This window comes from Erinaceus europaeus, chromosome 6 (genome assembly GCF_950295315.1).
Source record: "Erinaceus europaeus chromosome 6, mEriEur2.1, whole genome shotgun sequence".
Classification (NCBI taxonomy): domain Eukaryota; kingdom Metazoa; phylum Chordata; class Mammalia; order Eulipotyphla; family Erinaceidae; genus Erinaceus; species Erinaceus europaeus.
In genome coordinates, this window is record NC_080167.1 from 62,253,258 (window position 1) to 62,276,591 (window position 23,334).

Sequence of the window (23,334 nt, forward strand, 5' to 3'; positions counted from 1 at the left end):
AAAAGAGTAGATTGAGCCTAATATTTATAAAACGTTGTAAAAAAAAAAAAAAGGATACAAAGTAAAACTAGAAAAAGTCACAAAGCATAAGAAGTAAAGCCCAGTTCCCTACCTGTAGAGGGGAAGCTTCACAAATGGTGAAGTAGTGCTGTAGGTGTCTTTCTTTTCTCTCCACCCCATCCCTACTTCTCACTGTCTGAGAAAAAAGAAGAAAAATAATAATAACCACCAGGAGCATTGGAGGCACCTTGTATGCACTAAGCCCCAGTGATAACCCTAGTGGGAGAAGAAGTGGGGAGGAGAGGTGGAGGAATTACAAGGAGAAATTGTGGTATATCTGGAATCCAGATGCACTGAAATCTTCTTGAAGTTAAAAAGCATCACCAAAAGTTCAAGGATTAAAGATATGCTGAATATTGAGAACAAATGTAGAAAAGGTTATTTTGTAATATAGGAACGACTTTTGTCCATCATTAGGAAAAGCATTAATACCCCCAGTGGAGAAATGGGTATAAGACATTGACATAGTTACAGATTCAGAAATGCACATGGCAGGAGCCAGGTGGTGGCGTACCTGGTTGAGCACACATGTTACAGTGCGCAAGGGTCCAGGTTCAAGCCCCAGTCCCCATCTGTAGGCAGAAAGCTTCACGAGTGATGAAGCAGATCTACAGGTGTCTCTCTGTCTCTCTCTCTGTCTCTCTCTCTCTACCTCCCCCTTCCCTCTCGATTTCTGACTGTCTCTATCCAACAAATAAATATAATAAATATGTTATAAAAGTTTTAAAAAGAAATGCATATGGCAAATAAACATGTATATGATTACCTTAGAAATAAATAGAAAGTAAAGTTAATTGCTATTTTTACTTATGAAAATAGTGGAGATAGAAAAGCAATGGTGAGAAGGTGACATTTCATTGTTCTCCAGTGTTAATGAGGAGTAAGGAATCAACATTTCAAAAGCAATTTGGCAAAGTAGGGGGGAAAAAATTGAAGTAGTTTATATTATTGGCCCAGTAAACCCACTTATAAGAATATAGCCTAAGGGAACAATCAGCAAAGGAAAAAAAGAAAAAATTGTGTACATGGCAAAAAGACTTAAAATCAGACAAGAAGAAGGTGATTAATACACAATGAGACATTCATTCATGGAATATTAACAGCCCTGAAAGTTCATTTTTCAAAGAATAACCTTGACACACTGCTGGCTAATCTAACTGCAGGATAGAATATTGTGGAATTGGAATTGCAATTGGAACACTGTAAATAAATCTGTTTAATCTTTTTTCCCCGTTGTGGTGGTTTAGTCACAAGAGCACCTCCATATTAAACTTGAACTCTAGAAAAAAAGTGAGTTTCTGGTTGAGTGAGAGCAAGGGGCTCACTCTCCAGTAGCGTAAACGTTCTCCCTCTCTCAGGGACTTGAACCTTCAGAGCCCACTTCTGGATAAAAATGAGACCTGGGACAGAGTTTCTACAGCTGTGTTTAACAACCTCTCCTAAAATTCCTCTCCTAAGGAGTAGTAGCTTTTTTTTTTTTAATTGGGGGATTAATGGTTTCCAGTTGACAGCAAAACACAATAGTCTGTACATGCATAACACTTCCCAGTTTTCCACATAATAATTCAACCCCTACTAGGTCCTCCTCTGCCATCATGTTCCATGAACCCTCCCCACCCCCACCCCAGAGTCTTTTACTTTGGTGCAATACACCAACTCCAGTCCAGGTTCTGCTTAGTGTTTTCCCTTCTGATCTTGTTTTTCAACTTCTTTCTATGAGTGAGATCACCCCATATTCATCCTTTCGCTTCTGACTTATCTCACTTAACATGATTTCTTCAAGCTCCATCCAAGATGGAGTGAGGAAGGTGAATTCATCATTTTTAATACTGGTATGATTCAACTTCCCTCGATGGGAAACACCTCCCCTTGTGTCTGAGCAGAGGTTTGAGCAGAGGGCAAGAAGAACCCCAATGTTACTTGTTATAATCGGGCAGTGTTTGTATTCTGTTCTTATGTCTTTCCTATTATTATTATTATTATTATTATTATTACTATAACTATTATTATCTTTATTTATTTATTGGATAGAGATAGGCAGAAATTGAGAGGAAGGGGGAGTTGGAGAGAGAAAGAGATAGAGATATACCTCTAGCCCTGCTTTCCCACTTGTAAAACTTACCCCCTGCAGGTGGGGACCGGGGGTTTGAACCCAGGTCCTCGCACATTGTAACAAGTGCACCACCAACCAGCCCCCCTTCTGTATTTTCAAAAGACCAATCTGAGAAAATGACTTTATATATAGTCAGTAAATGCTTCTCTAATATTTAACTTTTTTTGTCTTGGCACTGTCAGAGCCTCACTGCTGTGGGTTAACTTAGGGAGGGAAGGAGAGAGACCACAGTGCTAAAGCTTTCTCCAGTGCAGTGGAGGCTGGCCTTGAACCTGAGTCTTGTGCCTAGTAAAGCAGGTGTACTATCCAGGTGAGCTATTTTGCCAGTCCTTAAAACTTGACTCTTTGGAAGGAAAATTAACATAGGTTTGGTTTTCACCTCAGACTGTTCACCCAACTATTTTTCAGATTGATTTATATAATATGGTTTTGAAAATGAATCAAGGTGGAATTTGGAGGGTCTTAAATGCCCCTTCTGGGTTCCTCAGATTCTCCTCTGTTAGGGGATCTCCTTGAAGGATGACACACATATGTAAGTAAAGATATATCCTAACCTCATGGACCAGAACAAAACTAAGGGGTCTTTGAAGATTCTAACCCATGTCCTCAACCCCGTGGAAATGGACACGAAACAAACCCGTCCTCCATTGTCTCACTGCCCTGGGCTAGCTGTATTTATTCTCCTGTGTTCCTGCTATGACTAGAGGAGGCCTAAAAGTATTAATGAGGACATTAAAACTCGGTTTTCAAAGTTCTGGTTATGAGTACAAATCAGAGAGTGAGAAGCTTAATGCTTGTGGAGTACAGGTTGACTCTAGGGCATCCATGTTTCATTGTTAGAAGGGAAGGAATTAATTCTGGGGAGGGGCAGGGGAATTATCTGAGCAGTTTGAAATGGGGCGGGAGACTGGTAGCTGCCTAATGAGAAAGCTACAGAGGAAGCCTGTGTATATGACTCAGCCCTACGGAACATCCAGGTATGGTAGAAGTGGAATGGACACTCAGAGTGGGAGAACCACAGTCTGTTACAATGTAGACTAGAGCAAGCCAGTCCAGGCAACACCAGGTAATGCAAACAACTCCACAGAGCTCAGAATGAGTCAAGAAGACAAGACAGAAGACAGCCGGAGAGACATGAACTGCCACCACCCCCACCCCAAATGCTAAGAACCAGCCATCTGTAAGAGTAGCCAGTCAGGCTCAGGGCAGATGAGGTGAAAGAAGGGAACAGTAGCTTCTGGAAGGCAAGATTTCAGCCGGGCCTAGGGAGAACTCAGTCTTTAAAGGCTGCAGTGAATATTCCTGCCTTCTGGATCTCCTCTAGGTCACTAGATTTGCTCGAAGGTCACAGCTCTCAAGAATAAGTGGAAATTTCCAGCAACAAAATTGTTGGCTTTCTTAAAGAAGAAATTGCAGTACCATCTAGCATATTTCTGTCCTGATATTATCTTGATTCAGGCAGATGATGCCCATGCAGATTTGACTGAGTGTAAATGCACGAAAAACCGTGTCATCATCACAAAATGAGAAGAGTGAAGTTTAATTTTCTAAAGCAAATACGGGCAGTGAGTTTGAAATCTATCTCCTGAGTGTAAAATGTTGAGATGTCCGTCTAATCGTTCTTGTTTCAATGTGCATTTCTGATAAACTAAGACACTGGATGGAAACTATTGCCCCAACAAAGCACAAATAAATAGTTCCCCTTCTGACTACTAAATATGGCAGTAACCTTTATAAACTGTTATTTATCATGCCCATCACACACAGAGTAGTCACAAACCTAATTTTGCTACTGCCAACACTGATATGCCGCTGATAATTTGTGATTATAAATGTTTATGTCACTTTTGTAATTAAGGGGTTAGAATGACGCTAGCAGACAGCATTTGTTCTCCCCCAAAGGAACAAGAATTTAGAGGGCAGAATAAGCTTTGGCTCTCTGAAATATCTGCCTGCTGACTAGCTCATAGGAAGTTTGCACTTCAAAACTGCAAAATAGTCTGGGGAAACTTAACCTGAGCAGTCAAACTCTGTTGAGTAAAGCTTTCAGTAATACTCATTTGCCGTCTGCCGGCTCTGCTTGGCAGTACTTTTGTTCTTCTTTTTCCCTCTAGAATCATTGCCAGGACATAGAACCTGCATCACTCTACTGTTCTGATTTGCCATTTCTGCCCTACACACACACACACACACACACACACACACACACACACACACACACACACCTTTTTCTAATTTTTGGTAGAGGGTGAAAGAGGGGAAGAGAGACAGAGAGAAGGAGAAACACATGCAGTACTGTTCTACCACCTGTAAAGCTCCCCCTGCCACCCCTCCCCCCACCCCTCCCCTCCCCTGTAGGCAGAGGACTGGGACTTGAAACTAAGTCCTCAAACATGGTAACATGTTTGCTTTACTGGGTGAGCCACCAGCCAACGCCACACAGAAGTATCTTAAGTGAATCACCCTTTAAGAATATCCAGCCCTTTGTTTCAGGTTATTCTGGTGATGAAACAAACAATGAATTAACACTGAAACAGATTCAATAGACAAAAGTAATCAGAAATTCCAAAAATTCAACAGATGCTGATTTTTTTTATCTCTATACCACACACACCTTCATGGCTACTTTACATAAAGCTCTAAATATATTCCAGGATTCGAATGCACTATTATTTCATTGTCTCTTCTTTTTCCATATCCCTATCCCTGCCCCCATTCTCTCTCTCTGATCTACATTATTGTCCCTATAAGAGAATCTTCCTTATAAATAATACATAATTTGATAGCTTTTGCAGATTTGATTCATACACACATATATAGGGATTTTATCAGTGTTTATACAACTAGGATCATAGTATAAATGTTTACATCTTAACATTTCTCTTTCAGTATCTTAACCAAAATCCCTATAGGTCAACTAGTATAGCTATCATTTATTCTTCTTCATGGCTCTGTAACATTTTCTGTGTGAATACATACTCTCTTTGTTTCTATTTTCTGCCACTATGAACCATGTTGCAATAAGTGTCTTTGAAAATTTCCTTGCATACTGGGTTTCACTTTTCTGGCAACAGTGCCCAGGCACAAGATTAGTCAGTTGAAAGGTAGATTTGTTTATCTGTTTATTTATTTACTTCAGTGTTTTAAAATTTATTTTGGATAGAGAGGTAGAAAAATTAAAAGGGAAGGAGAGACGAGAGAGGGAGAGGTAAGAGAGACAACTGCAACACTGCTTTGCCACTCATGAAGCACCTCCACCCCTACAGCCAGGGATGGTGGGGGCTTGAACCTGGGTCCTTGCACCCTGTAGCTAGGTGCACCACTTCCCATCCCTAGAAGGTATTTTTAGCTTTGATGGATTGTCTTTCTAAAAGACCCTAACAGTGGGCATTTTCTTTTTTTTTTAATTTTTTTTAATTTTCTTAATATTTATTTTTATTTATTTATTCCCTTTTGTTGCCCTTGTTGTTTTATTGTTGTAGCTATTATTGTTGTTGTCGTTGTTGGATAGGACAGAGAGAAATGGAGAGAGGAGGAGAGAAAGATAGACACCTGCAGACCTGCTTCACCGCCTGTGAAGCGACTCCCCTGCAGGTGGGGAGCCGGGGTTCGAACCGGGATCCTTATGCCTGTCCTTGTGCTTTGCGCCACCTGCGCTTAACCCGCTTCGCTACAGCCCGACGCCCAGTGGGCATTTTCTTTACTTCCTTGTAAGAATACACTTTTGCTGACATTCTGTGCAACAGTGTTATCCTTTTTAATTTTTGCTAATTTTTCTGGAGTAAAAGGGCATTTCCTTGTTATTTAGTGTAACCGGAAGTATAAGCCATATGCCCTTGTCTGTCAGCTAGGTCAGGTGTTTTACTGGCTTTGGGGATTTGTTCACAGTGAATTTCCTACTGATCTCTTTTGTCTACTCCTCTGTTGACCTGTGTGTCTGTAGTCATTTGCAATCACCCTTCTGCATTAGACATACCAGCCTGTTATCTGTTACCTGTGTCGTAGATTGTTGTCCAAATCTGTTATGTGTCTTTTGACTTTGGTAAATACTAAGGTTTTCATCTATGTTTAAAAGATTACTTTATTGCACCAGAGAGATAGCTCAACCTGTCAGAGCACAGAGCTTGCCTGACTGAGGCTCCAGAAGCCAGAGGTTTAGCTCCAGCACGACCTTATGCCAGAGCTGAGCAGTGCTTTTCTCTCTCTCTCTCTCTCTCTCACTTTTCCCCCTCCTTTCTCATTATCTCTCTGAGAAAAAATAAATAAATCTTTAAATAAAGATGGATGGGTTTATTTATGTGTGACAGCAGGAGAGAGCAAAGCAAATCTGTCATAGGTTATGGAACCTACCATCCCAGGTAATGGAACTTGGGGACTCGTGCAGGCAAGAAATTTGCTCTGTGGAGCAACCCCTGGCTACAGTTGTTTGAGTCAGATAGCTTTGTCTTTTTTTTTTAATATTTATTTATTTATTTTCCCTTTGGTTGCCCTTGTTGTTTTATTGTTATAGTTATTGATGTCATTATTGGATAGGACAGAGAGAAATGGAGGGAGGAGTAGGGGAAGACAGAGAGGGGGAGAGAAAGATAGATACCTGTAGACCTGCTTCACCACTTGTGAAGCGACTCTCCCTGTAGGTGGGGAGCTGGGGGCTCGAACTGGGATCTTTATGCTGGTCCTTGCGCTTTGCGCCATGTGCACTTGACCTGCTACTACCGCCTGACTCCCCCGCCCCCTTTTTTTAATCCCCTGTGCATTTTGGTTAAAATATTTGTGACCCTTGACTATTTGTGAAGTCTCTAGTTTTTCTTTCAGGAGTCTTTGAGCCTTTTATTTCCATGTATTAATATTTCATTGTGCTTTTTTTAAACTAGAGTCAGCAAAGGTAAAGTGAAAGAGACTACAGCACCGAAGCTTCCTTCCAAGTACTGGAGGCTGGGCTCCTGGCAAAGCAGTACGCTACTCAAGTGAGCTGTTTCGCTGGCTCTATTTCCATTTCTCTTTTTTAAACATTTTATTTCTGTAGCTACTTACTTTGGGTAGAGACAGAAATTGAAAGGGAAAGGCAAGGGAGAGGGGGAGAGAGATAGACACCTGCAGCACTGCTTCACCATTTGTGAAGCTTTCCCCCTACCCCTGCAGGTAGGGACCAAGCACTTGAACCCAGGTCCTTGAGCTCTCTGCCAAGTGCACCAACAGCCAGTCCCCTGTTTCCATTACTTTAAAGCATCAGAAATTCATCTACGTATCTGCCGACACTAGTGATCTAGTTAACAAAAGTGTATTTGAGTGATGGCTGTGCATATTCATCCTTAAAATGAAATTAATGGGAGTCGGGCGGTAGCACAGCGGGTTAAGTGCACATGGCACAAAGCCAAGGACTAGCGTAAGGATCCTGGTTCGAGCCCCCGGCTCCCCACCTACAAGGGGAGTCACTTCACAAGTGGTGAAACAGGTCTACAGGTGTCTATCTTTCTCTCCCCCACTCTGTCTTCCCCTCCTCTCTCCATTTCTCTCTGCCCTATCCAACAACAATGGCATCAATAATAACTACAACAAGGGCAACAAAAGGGAATAAATAAATATTAAAAAATATTTTTAAAAAATGAAATTAACAGAACCTCTTACTAGCATCTTCAAACAAACATGTACAAACAGCCACTTTAAAAAAACACACAGGAAAGCATCTGAACCTATGTAGATATGGTTTCCTGTAAAAAAAAAAAATAAAAAAATAAAAAGCCAGTAAAAGTAAGTCACCTAAAGCCTGAAATTATGTTCGGTGTTATATTCTCCTAGGAGTGCCATAACACACTCACCAGAGTGCCTTAACCAACAGGAACTTGTTTCCTCAGAGTTCTGAAGGCTAGAAGGTTAAGGCCAAGGTGCTGACAAAGTTGGATTCTTTTGAAGACTTTCTCCTTGGTTTTCTAGATGGCCGTCTTCTCCCTCCCTTCTCACGGTCTTCCTACTATGTCTGCATCCTGATCTCACTTTAGAAAGCCTTTCTCCAAGTAGAGTCCTATTCTAGGGTCCTCAGAGGCATTGGGAAGTAGGACTTTCACATATAGATTTGGAGGGGGCATGATTCAGACCACAAGTTTCACTCAATGTGTGCAACCTTGAGCGAGAGAAATCACTGAACGGCCGGCCGCTGAGAGCTTCACAGAGGAGGTGGGATTGAGACGGGCATGGGAGCAGGCCTGAGATACTAGTGGAGCTGCAAAAGCTCTTCTGTGAGAATTAAGCAGAGATACAGCCGTAGGCATGGCATGTTGTGACTCCACTAAGAAAACAGGACTCATCAGGGAAATTGTTCATTCCTTAGGGGGATGGACAGGAGAAGTGGGCAGTAAAATCAGAAGAGCCTAGGCTTAAAGAGAAAGGCTCTCAATCTAAAATGGAACCAGAAGCCATAAAATGGGAAAGGTACGCAGATGCTTTCAGGAAAGCCAAACTTCAGAACTGAGAACCTGATTTCCCATAAACATGTGACTTAACAGAAAGCTGCTATTGGAGGCATAAACCAGAGATGACCTGAATCCAGGGGCTCAGGAAGTAGATGCAGTTAAACTTTGTCTGAATGACTGGGCAGATTTTGTCTGCTCTGGGGCATTTTCAAGACTGGTTTTCTTTTACTTTTATTGTAGCAGGCTTTACACTCTCCCCACTTCCCCGTCCATAACTGCAATCTCCCCCCATAACTTGCTACAATGTGCTAGTATGTGTGTGTGTGTGTGTGTCTTCTGCGCAGCACAGCCTCAGTGAATGGCAAATAAACTCAGTTCTTTTTTTAAAAAAAATATTTATTTTTCCCTTTTGTTGCCCTTGTTTATAATTGTTGTAGTTATTGTTGTTGTTGTTGTTAGATAGGACAGAGAGAAATGGAGAGAGGAGGGGAAGACAGAGAGGGCGAGAGAAAGAGAGACACCTGCAGACCTGCTTCACTACCTGTGAAGCGACTCTCCTGCAGGTGGGGAGCCAGGGGCTTGAACCGGGATCCTTACTCCAGTCCTTGAGCTTTGCACCACCTGTGCTTAACTTCCTTTTTTCTTTTTTTTTTTTTTAATTTTTTTTTTTTTTACCATTTTTAGCTTGTCTCAGTTTATCTCCTGATTTGATTTGACAGTAACTAGCCTGAATTTAGGAGACATTTAGCTTTGATATGAGAGGGAAAAGAAACACTAAAAAAAATAAATTGGAGAAGTAAAACTTTCTAGTTATAAAGTAATCTTTAAGGAAGGAAATCTAGTTTTTACTTGGTGACCTTAAAATCCTGTTAAGAGTCTAGAAGACTCTTAGAAGGCTAGAAATGGACCCACCCTATGACCCAGCAATTCCTCTCCTGAGGACATATCCTAAGGAACCAAACACACCCATGCAAAAAGATGTGTGTCTACCTATGTTCACAGCAGCACAATTAGTAATAGCCAAAACCTAGAAGCAAAAAAAAAAAAAAAAAAAAAAAACCACATTTCCAGTGACAGATGCATGGCTGAGAAAGCTGTGGTCTATATACACAATGGAATATTACTCTGCTATTAAGAATGGTAAATTCACCTTCTTCACCTCATCTTGGATGGAGCTTGAAGGAATCATGTTAAGTGACATAAGCAGAATGAGGATGAATGATGAAAAGGATGAATATGGGGTGATACTACTCATAGACAGTTTGAAAAATAAAAACAGAAAGGGAAACACAAAGCAGAAGTTGGAGTAGAATTTAGTGTATTGCACCAAAGTAAAGGATGGGGGGGGTCATGCTGTTAAGGTCCTGGAACATGATAGTGGAGAAGGATCTAGGTGGGGGGTTAGCTTGTTATATGGAGAGTCCGGGTGGTCACGCACCTGGTTGAGCGCACATGTTACAGTGCTCAAGGACCCAGGTTCGAGCCCCTGGTCCCCACCTGCAGGGGGAATGCTTTGCAAGTGGTGAAATAGTGCTGCAGGTGTCTCTTTGTCTCTCTCCCTCTCTGTCTCCCCTAGCCTCACTACTTCTGGCTGACTCTATCCAATAAATAAAAAGATATTTTTTTAAAAAGATTGTTATATGGAAAACTAAGAAATGTTACACATGTGCCAACTCCTGTATTTTACTGTCAACTGTAAACCATTAATCCCCCCAATAAAGAAAAAAAAAGTGGAATACAGATGACTAAAGAGATTTTACTGGCAAAAAGGGGGGGGGGAGAAAAGAAAAGAAAAAGAGGAAAGACAACCTTCTTGAAAGATTTTTCTGGAAGCTTTGCCTCCTCTTCTCACACTACCACTCTAGCCTGTTTCATACAGCCAAACCACAAGTTGCCTGCCTTTTGCTTCTTTCCTTGCCCTTGGCTCTCAAAGCCCTGAATCACCAGGGCATCAGAATTGCACACTAAGGAATGGGCTAGGAGTTGGTTGGGGCAAGGAGAGGGATGTCATTTCTTCTTTCTCCCAGACTTCATCCCCGTTGTGTGCATATGACTTCTCATTTATGTCCAAGGGAAAACGCAGCTTGAGAATAGTCTCTGTCATTGAATATCCGTACACAGTCGCCTTCCTTGTAGGTATCTCCAGAGGAGAAGAGCCAAAAATACTGAGACCCCCAAGACGGCCCCGGAAACCTAAAACATTAAACAACCCTGAAGACTCCACATACTACTATCTACTGCATGTAAGTCGCTATGTTTCTAGAATCCACTAACAGCAAGAGAGCAATGTGACCACATGGGGCTTGTGAAAATGGAGCTGCCCCTTGGTCCCTCCCCAAGCTGAGTGTCTGGAAGCCAGGCTCCTCCTTTCCTTCCTCACCATCCACAACTCTCCCACAGTGCTGGGACTGCCGTGTTTTCCAGCACTATCTTTCTGGTTCATTGATCATTCCAGAAAGAGAAGTTCTTCCTAACAGGTGCTCTCTCACCATGTTTGGTTAAATTGCCCTGGCTGAGATGTCTTATTCTTGAAGAAGTCTTTCTGACACCTCCCAAATCCGCAAAGAACTCTTCCTATAGCCTACCCAAGAAGTCTGTACTTCCCTATCATGCTCAGGTGTGATTGATGTGGTTTCATGAGGTCAGGGAGTTTTTCGATTCAGTGTGACCCAAGTAGACATGCCATTGACCTAAACTATGCTTGAAACCCTGGACTGGAGCCCTGACTCTGTGTGAGTTTCGTGAATGGAGCTGTGCTGTGGTGTCTCTCTTCTCTGTGTCTATTATCTTTCCCTTGCTTCTCCTCTCCTCCTCCTCTTCCTTCTTCCTCTCTTTCAACCTGTCTATCTATCTATCTATCTATCTATCTATCTACCTATCTATCTACCTATCTATTTCTCTAGGAGTAGACCCACAGGAAATAACAATTGTAAGGACACCAACTACATACCTGTCCTCCTTCCTGTATGTGTGTAAAGAATTAAAAATTGTGCCAAGGAACCGTCTCAGCAGTACAGAGAATGAGGTTCTGAGTTCACTCCCCATAACTGCATCAAATAAACAAATATTTGATACAGATTAATAAAGGTTATTGATTTTCCCCATAATGCTCAAAAAAAAGAAAGAAATCATCTGACATTTGTTTCATTTGTTTATGAAGTTGAATAAAAAAGCAGCCAAGTACAGGATTAGATATGACCAAACATTCCCTATTGACCCTGAGCTTAATGGCTCAGTGATACTTGAGAACCTTTATGAATTGCAACTGGAATGCCAGTTGAGTTGGCTTCAATAAGAGAAACCATTCCCACCATTTCTCTAGTATGAGAAATGGTGAGATGAGGGCTCTTAAGTAAAGAAGAATGCTATTCACTTAGAGCCAGAAGATCAGGGAGTGGATGCCTATGGTCCCCATAGGAACCCTTCCACCCCAGCTACTAATCTGTCGCTGCGCTCAGTTTAACAAATGAAATATTCTGTCATTGTATCAGTCACTCATGACTAGGACTCTTGCCCTCCATCCCCCCACACCTGATAAAAGAAAAAAGAAAACTAGTCAGCCCAGAGCAGTGAAGCTCCTGCGATAATACTAACAAAAATTTCAAGTTGGTGATTTGTAATCATATAAGCGTAATTTCATATTCTAGAGAATTGTCCCCAAGAATGAGAAAGGCCTCTTTATAGATAACAGATCCTGGAGGCAGGACCTCTGTCATAATAAAACAACCACAAGAAACCACCGCCTTGGTCCCCGGGATCATTAACTGGACTGCCAGGGGCCGTTGTGCCCATGCTGGTAAAGTAATGATTTGTAAGTACCTCCTGGCCTCGGGCACTGGATCAGGAGTGGGAAGGAGGACAGGAATGTAATTGGTGTCCTGCCCCTTACAATTGTTATTTCTGGTGTGGTCTACTCCCAGACCAGATGCACTGAAGCATTCACTTCTACCCCATCCATCCACTAACCTACCAACCAACTGGAATTAAGGAACCTATCAACTATTTGACTCATCCACTGTTGTAGTATATTATAAATGGCAGCCTATTTAAGAATGCATTAGGCGAGAGCCGGGCAGTAGTGCAGCGGGTTAAGTGCACACAGCGCAAAGTACAGGACCTGCTAAAGGATTCTAGTTCGAGCCCCTGGCTTCCCACCTGCAAGGAAGTCGCTTCACAGGCGGTGAAGCAGGTCTGTAGGTGTCTTTCTCTCCCCATCTCTGTCTTCCCCTCCTCTCTCCATTTCTCTCGGTCCTATCCAACAATGACGACAACAATAATAACTACAACAATAAAACAAGGGCAACAAAAGGGAATAAATAAGTATTTTAAAAAATGCATTAGGCATAACCCTTCGATTTTTACAATCTTTTATTCACTGCTGTTTCTATTGTCTTGCACTGTTATGGTGCCAATCATCTTGATATCTGTACTAGGGCTTCCACAGTCATATCTTCAATTTGCTCAAGGTAACTGTAGCATTTGTTCTTGCAACCTGAAAAACATGAATATATGAGCTCAATATATCTACTGAACACACAGCAAGGCACCTCCCTAATGTGCTGTGTAATGTAATATAAAGGGGCCTGGCAGTGGCGCTCCCGGTTAAGCACACATAGCACAAAGCACAGGGACCCGTGCAAAGATGCAGCTTCAAGCCCCCACTCCCCACCTACAGGGGGGACATTTCATGAGCGGTGAAGACGGTCTGCTGGTGTCTTTGTCTCTCCTTCTCAATCTCTGCCCTCCTCTCTTAATTTCTCTATGTCCTATCTAATAAAAGGAAAAAGGGGGCGAGTAACAGGAGCAATAGATTCGTAGTGCCAGCACCAAGCCCCAGTGATAACCCCGGAAGGGGAAAAAAAATAATGTAATGTAAAGCAAAATGATAAACCATTTTGTTAGCATTCAGACTGAAGCATTGATTCAAATAGACGAAATTATTTTTAATATTTATTTTATTTATTTATTCCCTTTTGTTACCCTTGTTGTTTATCATTGTTGTTGTTATTGTTGTTGTTGTTGTTGTTGCTGTTGTTGTTGGATAGGACAGAGAGAAATGGAGAGCGGAGAGGAAGACAGAGAGGAGGAGAGAAAGACAGACACCTGCAGACCTGCTTCACCACCTGTGAAGCGACTCCCCTGCAGGTGGTGAGCCGGGGGCTCAAACCTTGATCCTTACTCCGGTCCTTGCGCTTTGCGCCACCTGCACTTAATCTGCTGCGCTACTGCCCGACTCCCGACCCAATAATTTTTATACTGACTGAGTCTAGTATGTGGCTTGGCACCTAAAGTTCTCAGTTATGAAGCCTCTTCTATGCTGCTCCTGTGTGCCTCCTGACAGACTGATGGAGTCACACTGTCACTCTTGTGAGGGCTGTTGCGCATTCTCTCACATTGAGGCATCTTGTTCACCCGCAGACAAGGACGACAGGAATTCCGAGTGGCACAACAGCTATGCAGTTTATCTGAATTGCAGCTTCATTTGTTGAAGAGGAGGACTTTTCAAAAATCCCGACATTAGCTTCTTGTGCTTACTGGTCCCTGTGTAGTCAACTTTTTTTATATGAAGTACAGAAGATTTATTTCAGTCCAGGACTGGTTAAAAAAAAAAAAAAGGGAGGGAGGGAGGGCACAAATTTATAACTAGTAAGATTTGACTCAATTTCAGTTCTTCAGACTAAAAATATTGATCTTGCTTGCTTATTTCTGAATTATCCTTTTACAAGTAAAGGTTGATGTTAAGAATGTCATGGTATATAAGTGAAATTCATGCTGGAGATCTAAATTCTGTGTGAATTTTTAAATTGTTTTTCTTTTCTCTTTTAGAAGTCAGTCCAAGAAGAAAAGCGAAGATCAAGGAAAGATGGGTAATTATTATTTCCAGACTTGTATCAGGTCATCTTATTTGTCAAGGCAAATAGAAATTCATGTGTTCATGATAGAAGAAAAAAAAAAAAACACCTATTTTGTGGCTAGGCTAGAAAATGGTATGCTCTCAGAATGCTCATGCTATAAATATGAGGTCCACATATATTTATAAGATTTTGCCTCTAGCAGGAGATATATTGAGAGGTATATACCAAGAATTCAGATAGCTTTTGAATGAATTGTACTGTTTCAGTATACAGTGTATTTGCCTTGCTGCATTGGTATGGATCTGACTGAACAAGTTGATTAGATTGTTTATGAACTTTTTTTCCTCAAATATCTTTGTGTGTGTATGTGTGTGTGTGTGTGTGTGTGTGTGTGTGTGTGTGTGTGTGTGTGTGTGTGTGTGTGTTTTGGCCATCAACACATGCTGAATCTCACATCTTTATAATTTCTTTTTCTGTTTGTTTATATATTCTTTTTTTAATTTTTATTTATAAAATGGGAATATCGACAAGACCCTATAATAAGAGGGGTACAATTCCACACAATTCCCACCACCAAAACTCTGTAACCCCCCTCTCCCCTGATAGCTTTCCTATTCTTTATCCCTCTGGGAATACGGACCCAGGGTCATTATGGGATGCAGAATGAGGAAAGTCTGGCTTCTGTAATTGCTTCCCTGCTGAACATGGGCATTGGCAGGTTGATCCATACTCCCAGCCTGTCTCTCTTTCCCTAGTGGGGCAGGGATCTGGAAAGGTAGAGCTCCAAGACACATTGGTGGGGTTGTCTGCCCAGGGAGGTCAGGTTGGCATCATGGTAGCATCTGAAGCCTGGTAGCTGAGAAAGCATTAAGATATAAAGCAGAACAAATTGTTGATTAATCATGTACCTAAAGGCAAGAATATAGCAGAAGAAGATTTGGGAGTCTCCATTTTGGAAAAAAAAACTAGTAGATCTATTTTAGGTATATTCCAAGGCACCCATGACTTTACTAGTTTTTGCCTGAACCTGACATCTAACATGCAGGTGGACCCAAGGTATTATCTGGGGAGATAGTGTCATAGTTGAAAAAAGGACTAGAAAGCTGGATCAGGGAAGAGAGTAACTCCCAAATATGGGGAAAGTAGCAAGATAAGGTTTGTCCCCTGAGGTCTGACAGACTTAAATTCACTCTCTCCCCCTTTTCCTATATTTCTTCCCAGCAATAGTAATAATAATAATAATAATATTTCCACCAGGATTATTGCTGGGACTTGATGCCTGCATGATGAATCCACTACTCCTGGCAGAAACTTTCTCCCTTTTTTTTTTCCTTGTCTTTATTTGATATAACAGAGAGAAATGGAGAGGGGAGGAGAAGGTAGAGAGGGAAAGAGACAAAGAGACACTTGCTTCACCGCTCCTGAAGCTCCCCCATTCAGGTGGAGATCAGGAGCTCTAACTGGACTCCTTGCCCACAGTAATGTATGCACTTAACCAGGTGTACCACCAGCCGGCCCTCAATATCTTCATATTGTATGATTACTTCAGTCAGTTGACTTCTGGACACTTCCTATATTGGGTTGTTGGAGAAGTCCTGACATGTTTTCTATGCAAAAATGCATCATGACTTTTCCAACAGCCCAATAACAAATGAAGGTTTTGCTGCCGAGAAGGAGAGGACACAGAGTCCCTGATTTATGAACTGTTTATTTATACAGAGTTCATTTATCAACTAGATTCGGTAGCTTTAGAAACACCTTTCTTGGGCCCATGAGATAGCTCACCTGGGAAGGTGCCTGTGTTCCCAGACACTTGACCCAATTGGAGCCTGGCCCAATCGGAAGCTTCAATACTGCAGTGTCTTTCCTTCTGTTACTTGGTCTCTCTTATCTGTAAAAGTTGGCCTAGAGTGGGAAGTCCTGCAATGGCAAATAAATAAATAAATGTCAAGCACCTTTCTCTAGAAGGCTGATCTTTTCCTGGAGTTTCCCAGTCCTGTACTTGTTCATCTCATGGGAAGTCCCATCGGACTATGCATGCTGAACATCACAGGAACTACCATCAGTGAGTGACCCAAGAATTCAAGTAGCTCAGGACACAGCCCTGGGTGTGTGTGTGTGTGTGTGTGTGTGTGTGTGTGTGTGTGTGTGTGTGTGTGTGTGTGTGTGTGTGTGTGTCTTATGCAAGGATTTAAACCTAGAATAGGAATTAATCCCAATTAATCCCAAATGACAGAGAAGGTTGCTGTGAAACGTGGTAAAGCAAACTCATGAAACACTGTGTGCTTTAACATTCTGATGTCTGACCAGACTGGAAAAGGCTGTGTGTTCATCCATGAGGGGCAGCTGCTCTCACAGTAGCCCAGAGGTCACTTGTGAACCCTTATATAGACTCACCAACCTGAACCATTGTAATCACTGTCTATCTGTCCCAATTACTTCTGTTCCACATTCAATACAGCAGAACCTGAAAAAGATAGTCTAGCTTCTAATATTCTCTTAAAGGTAAGTGGCAAAGGGGGTTCTATTTAACTCATGGTATGTGCTACTTTTGCACAGTACAAGAATGCCCTCTATCATCAGTTATGTGTTGCCCCTACTATACAGCAAATGCTTCTAAGAGAAGCAAAGTATCCTCTTGGGCTGAATAGAAAAATTAGATTAATACCCTGGTGTATCCATGTGTTCGATTTGCAGTCAGGGGAAATTGCTAGATTTGGAAGATTTCTATTATAAGGGAATCTTGCCAAGTCATTCTGGACCAAAGGAATGCAACCCTGCTTACAGAGTGAGAAGACAACAGAGAGAGCTCCAGAATCACTGTTTGCCAGCTGATGCAAGGTAATGAGCAACACCTGTCCAGGTGACGTTTTCAGTTTCCCACTCCCTACCCCATTGCTAACACACTGTGCTCTCATGTATGGACTGATGCCTATGTCTTCAGACTGAGCTTTGCATCCTGTGACTGAAATGCTTTTTAGAAGCAAAAGCGCAGGAGGCCGGGTGGTAGCATAGCAGGTTAAGTGCACATGGTGCAAAGCATAAGGACCAGCGGAAGGATCCCAGTTTGAGCCCCCAGCTCCCCACCTGCAGGGGAGTTGCTTCACAGACAGCAAAGCAGGTCTGCAGGTGTCTATCTTTCTCTCCTCCTCTCTGTCTTCCCCTTCTCTCTCGACTTTTCTCTGTCCTATCCAACAACAACAACAGCTATTACGACAATAACAACTACAACAAGGGCAACAAAATGGGGGAAAAATGGCCTCCAGGAGCAGTGGATTCATAGTGCAGGCACTGAGCTCCAGCAATAACCCTGGAGGCAAAAAAAAAAAAAAAAAAAGAAGAAGAAGAAGAAGAAGAAGCCAAAGCACAAATAGGAGAGGCTAATGCAGCAGCCCCATCTTTGCAAGCCTGTTTTCTTGGTGTTGTCATCAAGTGCACACCTTTTAAATATCTTAGAGAATAAATTGTACTCTCTTCCTAGTTATAAGCAAGGTGCCCATGTCCAGAAAGTTAGACTTAAGTTCTAACCGATATATATATATATATTTTTTTTTAATTTTGTTTAATATTTATTCCCTTTTGTTGCCCTTGTTGTTTTATTGTTGTAGTTATTATTGTTGTCATCATTGTTGGATAGGACAGAGAGAAATGGAGAGAGAAGGGGAGGATAGAGGGGGTAGAGAAAGATAGACACCTGCAGACCTGCTTCACTGCCTGTGAAGTGACTCCCCTGCAAGTGGGGAGCCAGGAGCTCGAACCTGGATCCTTATGGGAGTCCTTGCACTTTGCGCCATGTGCGCTTAACCCACTGCTCTAATGCCCGACTCCCTCTAACCAATACTTTTATCACATACTGGTTTCTCAGTTACCCTGTATCTCAGATTCAGTGATGTCATTACTCTCCCACCAAAAAAAAAAAAATGGGGGGCGAAAGATTCATCTAGAAAAGTCTGTTTTTGGCTCTGATCTCTCACCTTATCACTCTCATTGGCTGCCATTAACTAACATAAAGCAGTTATAACTTACTGGCGACTTGGCACTTTCTTTTCACAGAAATCATTTGTGAAGCTTTGAAACTGAAGGTATATAATACGGTGATAGTGCAGTATTTAAGAAATAGGAACAAAGATAAATGGTGATACAAAAATTTAAAAAAAAAAAAAAAAAACTTATCCAAAAGCCTAGGTGAACAGCCTCTCAGCCTAGGGCACTTTGACTTCTCACCAGCCTTTCTTCCTTCCTTCCTTTCTTTCTTTCTTTCGTTATTTCTTTCTTTCTTTCTTTCTTTTTAATGGTGGAAGACATGGTGTTTAAGAGAAGAGATGTTAGAATGAGGCGGCAGCCTAGGGTTTGGACCCTGATTCTGCCACTTCGTTGAGTGACCTTGCTCTTATGATTTGACTCTGCTAAGCCTCAGATTCTACATCTGCAGAAAGAGTTCCAAGTAACTGCCTCACCTTGTTACTGTAGAGATTAAATACAATGTTACAACAGCAAATTTGTCATAAGGGAGGTGTTCCTGAAGCAGTGGCTATTTGCATATGTGTTTGCTTTTCCAGAATCTATCTCCCCTGCAGTTTCTGCCTCTTGTCTCCAAAGGGAGGTGTTCTATTCTCCCACTTGGGATTAAGAACTACACATCTGATGGCAGTGTTTGAGGCAGGAAAATCCCAAGTGCCAGAAAGGTTCAGTGAGTGGCCCCCAAGTCACACACGGAATTGGGGAACTGAAGCTCCTTGCCTAACCTGCTTTTCACTGACTTGCCTGATTCCTATTCAGTGGTGACTATGAATGGATACTTAGTACGCTGAATCAGAAGGTGGCATTGGTTAAGTGTTTGCCTTGTGGTAGGTACTTGCTCTGTCACTATGTCATTTAATCCTCAGAGCAACCTTTCAAGGCAGTTACCTTTATTGCCCTCACTTTATAGCTGAGGAGGCTAAGTGTACAACATTTAGTGACTCTGAGTGCTCACTTAAATCCTAAGTGATGGACCCTGAATCTGAGTATAGACCTTTGTGAGTTTAGAGTCCAGGATCATGACCACAGCTCTGTTGGCGTGCACGTGTGTGTGCGCGCGCACGCGCGCGCGCGCGCGCGCACACTCACACACACACACACACACACAAGCCCTCTGCAAAGCCTCACACCAGGTGTGTGCAAACAAGGATAGGTGGATGCAAAGGGACTTGAGGTGCTGTCCTCAGACACAGGGGACTTACATTGGAGGAGGGGAGTTTCATATTACGGTACTGAACATGCTAACTCCAAGAGGGTTCTTTTTTTTTTAATCTAAACTGAAAGGAGATTAAAAAGGGAAAAAAATGCAGCAGATAATCTTTGATAGGATCCTGGATTTAGATAAGAAAAAAAAAGATTTTAAGACATTTTGGAATAATCAAATAAATTTGAAACTAAAGTATTATGGCAAATGATGTTATTGAAGAAAGATTACATATGAACTGTCAGACAATTGATGTTTTATAATGTGTATATACAAAATTTTATACATAATAATGTGATGCATTGTTATAATATATTATGCATATATTGTTGGCATAGACACACACAAGTACAGACTTCACCCAGGAAGTTGTGAATAATTCTGAGGATCAGAATCAAGAGTAATAGGGAGCCAGGAGGTGGTGCACCTAGTTAAGTACTCACATTACAGTGCACAAGGTCCTAGGTTCAAGTGCCTGGTCCCCACATGCAGTAGGAAAGCTTCATAAGTGGTATCTTTCTGTCTCTTCCTTTCTCTGTATCCCCTTCCCCTCTCAATTTCTTTCTGTCTCTATCTAATATTTAAAAATATATTTTAAAATATTTTTTAAAAAGTAATAGGGACTTTAACAGAAGAAAAGCAAGTGGCATGTAACAAGTGACCAGAGAAGGCATTAGAGACTGACAAGAGAAGTCGTGTTTCCTAGGTTTCCACTAAGATGCGACTTGACAGAGTCTCTATTGAGAGCAGTAGTGAGAGAGGTGGGATACATATGTCAGGGAGATACTATTGCAAGGCTGGAAGAGGAGAAGGAAACTGAACAAGAGTGATGCCACTGAGAGGTAGAAGCTGATGCTTCTGTCTCTAAAGGAGGCAGCAGGACAGGGGCCGGGCAGTGACTGACCTAGTTAAGCGCACATACTACGAAGCACAAGGATAATGGTTCCCCACCTGCAAGGGTGGGGTGAAGCAGAGCTGCAGGTGTCTCTTTGTCTCCCTATTTATCTCCCCCTTCCCTCTCAATTTCTGTCTCTAGCCAATAAGTAAATAAATAATTTTAAAAGTAAATAAATAAGTACATAAAGTAAAATTTACTGTATGTAGGTGATCTAGAAAGCACTCCTCTTCCTTCAAGTTCCTTCTGCTATATCCCCTTATCAGAAAGACTTTTCCCGATGAGCTGTGATGAAACGGTTCATGGCTCATGAAAACTCAATGAAATCACACCCCGTCACTCATTTCCCACCAGCCTTCTTTGTTTTTCGGTGTCACAGCTCTTAGCACACACTATTCTTTGAGCTCAGTGATAGTGGCTCAGGGGCAGAGCATAGGACTCACATGTGCACGAGATCCAGAGTTTGAACCCCCAGCAACAAAGATGTCATGGTGATGCTCTGGCTTCACCATCTCTTCTCCCAATGATTAAAAATCAATAGATAAATCCTTAAAAATAAATAATTGAAGGGGTCGGGCGGTGGCGCTGTGGGTTAAGCGCATGTGGTGCAAAGCGCAGGGAGCGGCGTATGGATCCCGGTTCGAGCCCCCGGCTCCCCACCTGCAGGGGAGTCGCTTCACAGGCGGTGAAGCAGGTCTGCAGGTGTCTATCTTTCTCTCCCCTTCTCTGTCTTCCCCTCCTCTCTCCATTTCTCTCTGTCCTATCCAACAACGAATTGCGTCAACAAGGGCAATAATAATAACCACAATGAAGCTACAACAAGGGCAACAAAAGGGGGGAAAAAATGGCCTCCAGGAGCGGTGGATTCATGGTGCAGGCACCGATCCTAGCAATAACCCTGGAGGAGGAAAAAAAAAATAAAATAAATAAATAAATAAATAAATAATTGTGTGTCAGCATGAACACCAGCAAGGAGTCCTTAATTAATGCTCCAAGAATCTCAGAGCACCCCACTTCCCCAGGCACCCTACAGCAACCAGAGCATTGGCCATGGGTTCAAGAAAGTTGTCCTAGTAGTCCACTTTTCATAAAAACGCTGAAACAGAACAAAAAACAAACCATAAACCTGAAAGGTCTACAGCTCCCATAGTTGGTTAGAATCTGGGGAGTGTTACTATTACTTTTTAAAAGCATTTTTATTTGGGGAGTCCGGCGGTAGCACAGCAGGTTAAGCACACGTAGCACAAAGTGCAGGGACCAATTAAGGATCCAGGTTTGAGCCCCCGGATCCCCACCTGCAGGGGAGTCGCTTCACAAGTGGTGAAGCAGGTCTGCAGGTATCTATTTTTCTCTCCCCCTCTCTGTCTTCTCCTCTCTCTGCTTCTCTCTGTCCTATCCAACAACAACATCAGTAACAACAACAATAATAACTACAACAATAAAAAGAAAGTATTTTTATTTATTTTATTATTGGATAGAAACAGCGATTGAGAGGGGCAGGAGAAATAGAGGGAGGAAACACCTGCAGCACTGCTTCACTTATGAAGCTTTCCCTCTGCAGATGGGGACCAGGCACTTGACCTGGATCCTTACGTACTGTAATGTATGCTCTGAACCAGGTGTATGATGACCACCTAGCCCCTTACTATTTTTATGAAGGTTTTTTTTTTTTTTTGCCTCCAGGGTGATCACTGGGGCTCAGTGCCTCCACTAGGAATCCACTGTTCCTAGTGGTCTTTTTTTTTTTTTTTGCATTTTTATTGTTATTGCTGTTGTTCTTGTTGGGTAGGACAGAGAGAAACTGAGAGAGGAAGGGAAGACAGGAGAAGAGAAAGATAGAAGCTTGTGAAGGGACCCCCCTGCAGGTGGGTCTTTTTAAGCACCATTTGACCAATCTAAAAATGCAAAATGAGGGCTGGGAAGGTAGCGTGATGTTTATGCAAAAAGACTTTTTTGCCAGAGGCTCCAAGCTCCCAGGTTCATATATAATTATAATTTAACTATAATTGCCTGTTGAGGCACCTGGAGTTCTCCTATTTGACCAAAATCTCCAGGGTTTTTTCTTTCTTTTTTCTTTCTTTTTCCCCTGTGAAAAAAAAAAAAAAGCAAAAGTTTAAATGTCAGTGCTTGTTTACTGGTTGTAATTTATTACAAAACAGCCCTTACTAACCTCTAAGTCACTAGATTCCCACTAATGGGCTTGGAGGGGTTTTGAGACCCCGCTTTTGGCTTGGAGTCCTGATTTGAGTGGGAGCTGGAGGGGGGACCCAGGGAGGAGGACCGGGAGCCGGTGGGCCAGAGGGGAAGCTGCAGCGGCTTATGCAGACGGGGTGTCCCTGCAGGTGCTGGGCGGCCTGGAGCAGGGAGCAGGAGAGCGGGCCTACCGCCAACCCCTACGACTACCGGCGGCTGCTACGCAAAACCTCCCAGCGCCGGCGCCTGGTGGAGCTGATGTAGTCTTCCTCCTCTGAACCGCCGCTGCCAGCCAGTGTGCCAGAAAACCCGGCTGCATGGGGCCAAAGTGTGTGTGTGTGTGTGTGTGTGTGTGTGTGTGTGTGTGTGTGTGTGTGTGTGTTGTGGCGGCGGGAGGGGCGTATCTGGCTGTGTGTGTGGGGTGGGGCTGTCTGGCAGTGATCCAAGGGGCGCTGGAGCCAGGGTGGTCAGAAGAGAACCTGTGAACCCTTCCCAGGCTGCCTTCCTGCAGACACCTGCTGCTCCTACCTGCAGGGTTCCTCCACCCTGACCCCCATGACATCTTTTTGCTCACTTATTGCAAC

At 42.6% G+C, this 23,334-nt stretch overlaps 1 protein-coding gene across 1 annotated transcript in view; it reads left to right on the forward strand.

The window, feature by feature from the left end:
• MYO3A (myosin IIIA) overlaps positions 1–23,114 on the forward strand; it is a 194,443-nt gene extending 171,329 nt beyond the window's left edge. Inside the window, exons 32-35 of the mRNA XM_060192328.1 lie at positions 10,720–10,826; positions 14,410–14,450; positions 17,136–17,279; positions 22,900–23,114. Coding sequence (XP_060048311.1) covers positions 10,720–10,826; positions 14,410–14,450; positions 17,136–17,279; positions 22,900–23,014 — 407 coding nt within the window. The 3' untranslated portion in view covers positions 23,015–23,114. The remainder of the gene's footprint in view (positions 1–10,719; positions 10,827–14,409; positions 14,451–17,135; positions 17,280–22,899) is intronic.
• Positions 23,115–23,334: the final 220 nt, after the last annotated feature.